The sequence below is a fragment of the Carcharodon carcharias genome, chromosome 18, assembly GCF_017639515.1.
Source record: "Carcharodon carcharias isolate sCarCar2 chromosome 18, sCarCar2.pri, whole genome shotgun sequence".
NCBI lineage: Eukaryota > Metazoa > Chordata > Chondrichthyes > Lamniformes > Lamnidae > Carcharodon > Carcharodon carcharias.
Window position 1 is genome coordinate 102,460,685 of NC_054484.1, and position 10,289 is coordinate 102,470,973.

A 10,289-nucleotide genomic window follows, 5' to 3' on the forward strand; every position below is an offset into this window, starting at 1 on the left:
TTTCATTTGCTGTTGTGAAACACGTCAGCGTGCGCTCTCACCGCCATGGAGCCACGGACGGACAATCCAGCAGGGCGGGGGGAGCGGGGAGACACAATTCCAGTGAGCTGGCTGAACAACAAGATGCAGATATCACAACGAGATTCCCGATGTCCGATGGTGGGACATGCGGCCCACCATTGGTCGCCTACTTGTTTCACACCATTGTGAAATCGATCGCGCCATATTGTCCACTCACACCACTGAACACGCCCTATGTGAGGGGGAGAAAGAGAAAGAGTGAGAGTGTGAGGGGGAGGGGAGTGAGTGAGTGCGTGAGGGGGAGGGGAGAGAGTGAGTGAGTGAGTGCGTGCGTGGGAGGGGAGTGAGTGAGTGCATGAGGGGGATGGGAGAGAGTGAGTGCATGCGTGAGGGGGAGGGGAGTGAGTGAGTGAGTGTAAGCCCGGCTCACTCCCAGTCTCAGGGTTCTCATTTCCCTCACACCAACATGTACTCTCATCCAATCTCAGTGAGTGAGAGTGAGTGAGTGAGTGAGTGAGCACTGAGATTGGGAGTAGGCTGGAAACAGACACACTCACCCTATCACACTCCAATATTCACCTCTGCTTATTACTAACTTTTTATCAATTCATTGCTTTGAGTATTGCTGAAAAAATGAGATTTTTCTGTCGAAACTTTTTGTCTTGAACTCATCAGGACATTTCGCTAGAAAATACCCAGGTCAGGGGAAACATCATTGCTTTGAGCTCAGCAAGGTGATTCTTTTCATACCTCATTTTTTTAAAATTCATGTTTAACGTTGTGCCAAACTTTGTCTTTCTGAAATTTGCTCGTTGGCGCCTTGAGTGAGAAGTTTGATACGTGGCCTCCCATGTGAAAAGGTTAGACAAGCCTATTTTACAACATAAAATTCCTCCTCTGGCAGTTTAAATGTTAAGTAGTTTCTCTAGCACCTCTATTAAAATGGTGGAGTGAGATGAATATGGTACAGGTATAAGCACTTGTATGATAACTCCAGCAACAAGACCTTCTGCCTATAGTTAGGTAACAATGGAACATACTTGTATAAACACCTTGCCCTCTTCTGAGACTATCCAAAACAGTGCACTGTAAAATTATTAGCAAATATATAGTGTTCCTCTCTGCTATGGCAGAAAGCAGCATGGAGCTGGTCAATACAAATTCTTCATGAAAAGTTTTCCTTTTGAAACTCAATGCTAATAAAATCCCATGGGCTGAATTTTCCTGAAGAGAATCAAGTCCTGATGGCCAATTATCAGATTGCCATCAGGGTCGCCATCCAACTGAGGACAGTAACCCTCTACCCCCAGAGCTGCTGGTCCAATCAGAGTAAGGAGCACAGAGTGCAATTTGGCACAGTACAGATTTTACAAAGTACATAATTGAGAAACTTGGTGGGTGAGGGAATTTGACGCAGTGAGGGAAGGAGGTGCTGCTCTGTTCTTTTACAAGACAAGGAGTGATCTGAGAGTGAGAAAACGAGAGGCAGTGAGACCCGAGGTCTCAAGGCATTAGTTAGGTGAGGAGGTAGCTGATTGGTTGTTGAGTTTTCATATTTTTTTCTCGAAATTAGGGCAGTTGTTTAAACCAGGACTGGGGCGATCTAAGTACTGTAGTAAATTTATATCTACTAGTTAAACCGTGTAATACAACTACAAATAATCATTCAATAATATTACTAGACTTGAAACTCTAAGCTTCAAGGCAATACAAAAGAGGGGGCAGGGCAGGTGATACACTGGCATGATGCACAGCAGCCACACCTGCAGTAAATACCTGCAGCTCAAGGAACTTCGGCTCAGAGTTGATGAGCTGGAGCCTGAGGATCGGACACAGTGATGCATCGGGGGGGGGGAGCGGGGGGGCGGTTACCTGACGCTTTGTCTCAGGAGGCGGTCATACTCTCTCAGGTAAGTATTTCACATTTGGTTTGTGGCCAGGGACAGGAGAATGTGACTACAAGTGAGGCAGGGATCCAGAATGTAGCAGTGGAGGAGACCCAGCCCGTGCACTTATCTAACAGCTACAATACTCTGTGTGGATGAGACCAGGGACTGCAGGGAGGATAAGCAAACAGGCCAGTAAAATTGGATGAGTGAAAAGGAATATAGTAATAGTAGGCACAGTATAGCTTGGGGGATAGATACTATTCTCTACAGCTGAGAGCATGAGCCCCAAGGGATGTGTTGCCTGCCTGGTGTTTAGGGATAACGACACCTCCTCAGGACTGGAGATGAACCTGGAATGGAAGGGGAAGGATCCAGTTGTTGTGGTTCACGTGGGTACCAATGGCATAGTGACCAGTGCTGGCGAAAAGGGAAGCTGTACCGTTGGGAGGGGCTTCACTTGAACCATGCTGGGACCAGTTTACTGGTCAAATAACTAGCACTGTAGAAAGGGCCTTAAATTAAATGGTGAATGGGAGCCTTCAAGTGAGGGGAAACTTAGAAAGTTAAACAGAAAGAATAAGGCAATAGTGCAGGGTAGTGACATAGGAAGTGATAACCAGGGCATTACAGGGAGGGACAGAGTGTACAAACATAAGAGTGCACCATCAAATAGGATAGTAGTTGAAAGAGGTGGTAAAAAGACAGAATCAAAGGTTCTTTATCCGAATGCAAACAGCATTCATAACAAGATAGATATATGATAACATAGCCATTACAAAGATATGATAGCAAGGTGACCAAGGCTGGAAACTGAGTATTCAAGGGAATTTGACATTTCACAAGGATAGGAGAAAGGAAAAGGACATAGGGTAGCTCTGTTAATAAAGGATGCGACGAGTACAGTGGTGAGAAATGATCTTGGCTCGGAAGATCAAGAGGTAGACTCAGTTTGAATGAAGATCAGAAATAGCTAGGGATCGCTGGTAGGAGTAGTTTATACGTTCCCTAATAGTAGCTACATAGTGAGACAGAGTATAATCAAGAAATAATAGGGGCTTGCAAGGAAGTTACTGCAATAATCATGGGAGATTTTAAGCTTCATATAGATTGGATGAATCAAATTGCCAAAAGGTGGCCTGAAGAATGAATTCATAGAGTGTATTCAGGACAGTTTCCTGGCACAATATGTTGTGGAAACAACCAGGGACTAAGTTATTTTAGATCTGCTAATGTGTAAAGAGACAAAATTAATTAACAATGCTATAGTAAAGGATCCTCTAGGGAAGAGTGATCACAATTTCACATTCAGTTTGAGGATAAGAAAAATGTGTCTTAAGTTTAACTGAAGGTAATTAGATAGATATGAAGACAGAATTGCTTAGATATACTGGAGAAATTAGTTAAAAGATAAAGTTGGTAGGTAAACAGTGGCATACATTTAGGAAAGACTCTACAAAAGGAGGATGAACCATCTGTAGATAACTAAGGAAGTAAAGGATGGTATCAAATTGAAAGAAAAGTCATACAATGCTGGAAAGGTTAGTGGTGACCCAGAAGATTGGGAAAACTTTAGAAATCAGTAAAGGATGACTAAAAAAAGTGAAGAATAAAATAGAATGAGAGGAAGCTAGTAAGGAATACAAAAACAGACAGTAAAAGCTTCTGTAAGTTTATTAAAAGAGTGTAACTAAAGTAAACATTGGTCACTTAGAAGATGAGACTAGGAAATTAATAATGGAAACCAAGGAACTGGCAAAGACTTTGAACAAATATCTAGTATACGTCTTCATGGTGGAAGACACGAAAAGCATTCCAAGAATCATCAAAAGTCAAAAAGGTAAAAGGAGGAACTTAAAGCAATCACAATCACTAGACAAAAAGTACCAAGTAAACCCAATGGGACTCTAGGCTGACAAATCCCATGGATCTGACCTGCATTCTAGGATCCTAAAGGGAGTGGCTACAGAGACAGTGGATGTATTGGTTGTAATTTTCCAAAATTCCCTAGATTCTGGAAAGGTCCCAGTGGATTGGAAAGCCTCAAGCATAATGCCCATATTCAGGAACGAGAGAGACAGAAAGCAGGAGGAGTTGGCCTAACATCTGACTTTGGGAAAATGCTGGAATCTATTATTAAAGAAGCAGTAGCAGGTCATTTAGAAAATCAAAATATAAGTAAGCATAATCAACATGGTTTATGAAAGGGAAATAGTGTTTTAACAAATTTAACATTTTTGAAGATGTAAGAGGCAGGTGGCGAAAGGGAGACTAGTAGATTTCCAATTTGGATTTCGAAAAGGCTGGTAAGATGTCATAAAAGGTTACACACAAGGTAGGAGATCCTGGTGTACAGGTAATATATTATCATGGATAGAGGATTGACTTACTGACAGGAAACAGAGTCTGACTATAAAGGTCATTTTCAGGTGGTAAACTGTACCTGTCACAGGGTTCAGTGCTAGATCGCCAACTATTTACAATCTACATTAGTGACTTGGATGAAGGGACAGAGTGTATTGTAGTCAAATTTGCTGATTATACAAAAAGGTGGATAGCAAAGTAAGTTGTGAGGAGGATACAAAGAGCCTGCAAAGAGATATAAATAGGTTAGGTAAGTGGGGGAAAAAATTGGCAGATGGGTATAAAATGGGAAAATATGAGGCTGTCCACTATAGTAGCAAGATTGGCAAAAAAACCAGAATATTATTTAAATAGAGTGACACCACAGAATTGTGCGGTACAGAGACCTCGGTGTTCTCGCATGAGATAAAAGTTAGCATGCAGGTGCAGCAAATAATTAGGAAAGCAAATAGAGTGTTGGCCTTTATTGCAAGGGAGATGGAGTATAAAAGTAGGGAAATCTTGCTACAGCTGTACAAGGTGTGGTCTCACCAATGCCCTACGTTTTGGTCTCCTAATTTAAGGAGGGATATAATGCATTGGAGGCCTTTCAGAGAAGGTTCATTAAGATGATTCCTGGGATGAAAGGGTTGTCTTATAAGGAAAGGTGGAGCAGGTTGGCTCTATACATTGAAGTTTAGAAGAATGAGGGGGGGGGGATCTTATTGAAACACAAGATTCTGAAGAGGGCTTGAGAGGCTGAGTGGATGTTTCCCTTCGTGGGGGAATCTAGAGCCAGGGTGCACAGTTTGAGAATAAGCTATCTCCCATTTAACACAGAGATAAGGAGGAATTTCTTCTGAGGGTTGTTAATCTTGGGAATTCTATAGCCCAGAGAGCAGTGGAGGCAGAGTCATTGAATATATTGAAGGCTGAGTTAGAGAGAATTTTGATTTACATGGGATCATGGTTATGGCAGAAGGCAGGAAATGGAGCTGAGACTATGATCTTATTAAAAGGCAGAGTGGGCTCAAAAAGCTGAATTGGCTACTCCTGTTCTGATTTCTTATGATCTTATGCCTCAGCTCCGCCAGAGCCTGTAGTGGCACTGCTGAACCTACAGCACGAAGGAGAGGGCACTCACTCAATGCCAAGGTGCCCTTGAGGACAGGTGAGGTTTTTTTTGGCCAGGGCAGGCATGCAGGCCCCAGTGGTTGTGTGTGTGTGTGTGTGTGTGTGTGTGTTTGGGGGGGGGGGGGCGGTATTCCATTTTGGAACACTGAACAGGGATTAATGCTGGGCATCCTTCTGAGGGCCATGGAGTGCTCATCCAGGAGGGTGCCTCCGGGAACCCGCTAGGTGGCTTCCAGGGTTTACCTGGTGGTCTCCCCACATGGCAGCAGCCCCTCTGTTAAGGGCAGGAGGCAGTTCTAAATCAGACAATTAATTGCCTCTATTGGCCACTCAGGGGGCATCCAAGCAGCAGAGGTCCCCGCCACTGGTGATACACTATGGCTACAGGAAGACATCAGACTCCATACTGACAGCCTTCCCATCTCCCAATCCATGACCAAAGGAGGGGAAAAATTCAGCCCCGCATCTCTGAAAATCATTGAATCAGAAAGGGACATATTTCTAAATGTGTAAAATATTCCAATAAAGACAAAATGGCACAGCCCTCACAAAACTTACTTATTCTTTAACAAGAACACAAGTGCTTTGTTCTCAAGGATATTTCTGTACAGTCAAACTTAATGCAATCAACTATTAATTCAGAAATGCTGTAAACAGTCTTGGATCCACATACTTTAACACAAAGTAAAAAGATTTACAGAATCAATACTTTCACAATCTTACAATGGCACACATGAAAATAAAAGCATGTTTGTGATTTTAAAAAGACAACTTAAAGCACTCTCTGCAGTCTCTAATAACATGCAGAAATTTCACAGGTAACCAGGCTCTCAAATCATATTCAGGTTATTCCCAATATTTACTCAGAAGCAGGATCCGTTGCCGAGCATTTTTGAGCCCTGTGTTATTGTCCTATAGAGATATAGAGATAACACTGCATTTTACTCCAAATTAGGTGGTGGAATTTTGTCCTCTTCCAGCATGTCTCCTCATTTCATTGCGATTTCACATGTAAAAGGCCTGTCCAGTTCAGGTTGTCCAACGTACTGGGTTGGAGGCTGTTGTTGCAATTTGTTATGTTCTTTCAAATAATATTAGCAACACACAACCTCTAAATTTTGCATTTACCAGGTTAATGATGTTACACTGTCTGAGACTGGAAAGCTAACATCAGCAAAGAGCATTCTCTCTCCCATCAGGAATGTCATGTTCTGCTGTAGAATAAAGCATCTTTATTCTACACCAATCCCAGAAGGCACCCAATGCACTAGTGTGAATTATTTTATTCATGCTAGCTATCAGAGATAGAATGCTAGCTTGTCAAAATATGAACATTTTTTTGCTGTGCATGTGATGGTCATGATTTTGTTTGAGACTGTCTTAACTCATTTCTCAACCAACAGAAAAATACCATTTATCTGAATGGATCCACTGTGCATGCTACTTAGGCCCTCTAGAATTAAGTTAACTGACAAACTCTCCATATTGAAGTAACAATGGTATGCAGCAAAGAAGTGGATTCCAAAAAGCCAAGATTCTCCAATGTACATCATTATGCACTTCAGAATGGTGATCAAATACTGCGGGAATTGTGCTTAAGTAAAGCAGGAACACTTTTTATAGAGGATTTATTTTTCTCTTCAATACATGGCCATCACGCAAAACAAAAGACTTTTTCTTACAAATTAATTATAGTGATGTACTAAAATTTAGTTCCTTGGGTTGGTACCTAATGCCTAACTCTGCATTTATCTTTTGTCCCCCTTTTATTGGGATGTGGTCATCACTGGCAGCATTTGTTGCCCATCTCTAATTGCCCTTGAACCAAGTGGCTTGCTCAGCTATTTCAAAGGGCAGGTAAAAGTCAACCATATTGCTGTGGGGCTGGAGTCACATGTAGACCAGAGTGGATAAGGACAGATGATTTCTTTCCCTAAAGGACATTAGTGAACTAGATGGGTTTTTACAACATTTGATAGTGGTTTCATGGTCACCATCACTGAGCTTAGCTTTATATTCCAGATTTATTAACTCAAATTCCATCATCAGCTATGATGGGATTTGAACTAGTATCCCCAGAGCATGGGCCTCTGGATTAGTAGCCCAGTGATATTACCACAATGCCACTATCTCCCCACTAATGATCTATGATATTCACAGGCCTTGCACTATCAAGGTGAGATGTAATGTACCATTTCTACTCTCAAACTATCACTTCTGTTGTGTGACCATTTATGACTAGTATCTGGGCTAATATATTTCTCCGAATACTTATTATGATAGGTTTCAGTTGTGGTACCAGCTGTCGATGCCATTATTAATCATTGCTTACAGAAGCAATGCAATACTGTTTTAGTTGTACAAGATACGGACTATAGGATATTAAAACAATGCTCTTTCCTTCACAATGTTGATAATAACACCTGAGGTGAAGTCCAAAGTACAGAACTGTATTTTTCAATTCTATCCATTGTTGAGTTCCTGGCATGTAGTGCTATCTCGAATTAAAGTGTTTCCGTACAGTGGTCAACAGTGCAAGTTGGACATGTATTTAAATTCTCTGAATTCACATCGACCACTGATACAAATTGATTGCCATAGCTCCACAAGTCCATTCGCTACCTATCAGAGGAGTATCCTGTGAATTTCATCTAGAAAGTTTTCAGACGATAGCCAATCGCAAGGTTAAAGCCAGCTTCCATGACAAACAGGAGCAATATTAATTGCTCTCTGGAATTAAGACAGTCGCTATCAAAAAGAATAAAAATATAATAAATGTTATATCTTGCTTTGAAAATATATCACATCTGCAGAGTCAGGGAGTATGTACCAGCCCCATCTATAACAATAAACACCACGTAGTTTGCAGTTTTTCTTCCAACTCAGACATCCTTAGCTGTAAGCCGGTGGCACCAGTCAGTAAGTAGGTTTACAATACATGGAGCTACTAAATGAATGATCATGAAATGAGGGGAAAGTGAGATGTTAGAAGGAGGAATAGTTGTGAGGATATCATCTATTGTATTAGCCCTTACCGCTGGCCATGGCCACTTCAGTGATGGTGAGCACTGTCTCCTCCATCGTGGTAAGAACATGGAACTTCACCTGTCCACTGCATATTATCCCCTGCTGTCTCCGGTTATTGTCCTGTAAGAGAGAGGGAAGTGTGTCAGTGAGTGTGATGCAATGTGTCTGGATGATGTAGCTGCCATGGTTGAATAGCTGGCAGTGTGTGCAAGCTGAGAGATGTGGGTGTGAGGCCCATAGCAGTGCTAAGAGTGTGAGGGTGAGATGAAGCTACGAGTGTGAGATATGAGCCCTGGCTGATAGTGAATGTTGGTAAGTGAGTGATATGGCTGTGCTACATTGAGCAGTGTCTGAGGATAGTGGTGCAATTGGTGGGGTACAACATTTGAAGAAGGTGCATTCACTGATGTTGACCACTCCTATGAGGCCATTGAACTTTGAGACATTGCAACATCTGGGTCCTTGGGATTGGACTCCTGGCATTGACCACCAACAGCTATCTGGTTGCACAGCCTTCTAAAAAAGTTTGTGTGGAAAGCCTCCTGCCAGCACTTAAAATCTTTGAGCCTGTGCTCTCACTTGCTGCACTATTACTGAGTGTTTCCCAGATCAGACTCAGTTGTAGAATAACTTCCAGTACCTGCTCTAGTTAAATGAACCTCCCCTTTAAGAGATGCAGGCTGACTTTAAGTAATGCAGGCCAGCTTTATCTGGTGTCGGCCTCTCACGACTTTGGGCTCCCTGCTGAGGGATGCAGCCATGGTGCAGTTAGCGCTGGCTGAACACCGCAATCATGCCAATTATGTGGCAATTAGCACTGGTTAATCCCACAATTAGCACTGGTTAATCCCACACTGAACTGGACTAGTAATATAAATAAAAACAAAAAAAAATGCTGGAAAAGCTCAGCAGGTCTGGCAGCATCTGTGGAGAGAGAAACAGAGTTAACATTGAGTCTGTATGACTCTTCTTCAGAGCTAAAAAGGGCTCGAAACATTAACTCTCTCTCTCCACAGATGCTGCCAGACATGCTGAGTTTTTCCAGTATTGTTTGTTTTTATTTCAGATTTCCAGCATCTGCAGTGTTTTGCTTTCATCCTAGCCATATAAATATTGTGGCTACTAGAGCAGGTCACAGGCCTAGGAATCCTGTGGCAAGTAGCTCATCTCCTGACTCCCCAAAGCCTGTCCACCACCTACAAAGGTACAAGTCAGGAGTGTGATGGAATACTCTCCACTTGCCTGGATGAGAGTGTAGCTCCAACATCACTCAAGAAGCTCAACACCATCCAGGCAGCCCACTTGATTGGCAGCACATCCACAAACATTCACTCCCTTCACCACCGACGAACAGTAGCAGTGTGTACCAGATGCACTGCAGAAACTCACTAAGCCTCCTTCGACAACACCTTCCAAACCCACAGCCACTCCCATCCAGAAAGGCAAGGGCAGAAGACACATGGTAACACCACCACTTGGATGTTCTCCTCGAAGCCACTCACCATCCTGACTTGGAAATATATCACTGTTCCCTCAATGTCACTGGGTCAAAATCCTGGAACTCCCTTCCTAACAGCACTGTGGGTGTACCTACACCATATGGACTGCAACAGTTCAAGAAGGCAGCTCACCACCACCTTCTCAAGGGCAACTAGGGGTGGGCAATAAATGCTGGTTTAACCAGCGAAGCCCACATCCTGCAAATGAAATAAAAAAGCAATCCTACTACCCATTTTGGGGGTTGTCAAATTTTGTCCCCGTAGAATTATAAAATTATACAATACCGAAGGAAGCCATTCAGCCTATCATGCAGTGCTGACTCTTTAAAAGGAGCAATCTAACTCATCCCACTTTCCTGATGCTTCTCTGTAGCCCAGC

General features: G+C 42.6%; 1 protein-coding gene across 1 annotated transcript in view; it reads right to left on the bottom strand.

Moving 5' to 3' along the window:
• si:ch211-161f7.2 (retinoic acid-induced protein 2) overlaps positions 1-8,529 on the bottom strand; it is an 85,542-nt gene extending 77,013 nt beyond the window's left edge. The window contains exon 1 of the mRNA XM_041211772.1: positions 8,420-8,529. Coding sequence (XP_041067706.1) covers positions 8,420-8,479 — 60 coding nt within the window. The 5' untranslated portion in view covers positions 8,480-8,529. The remainder of the gene's footprint in view (positions 1-8,419) is intronic.
• Positions 8,530-10,289: the final 1,760 nt, after the last annotated feature.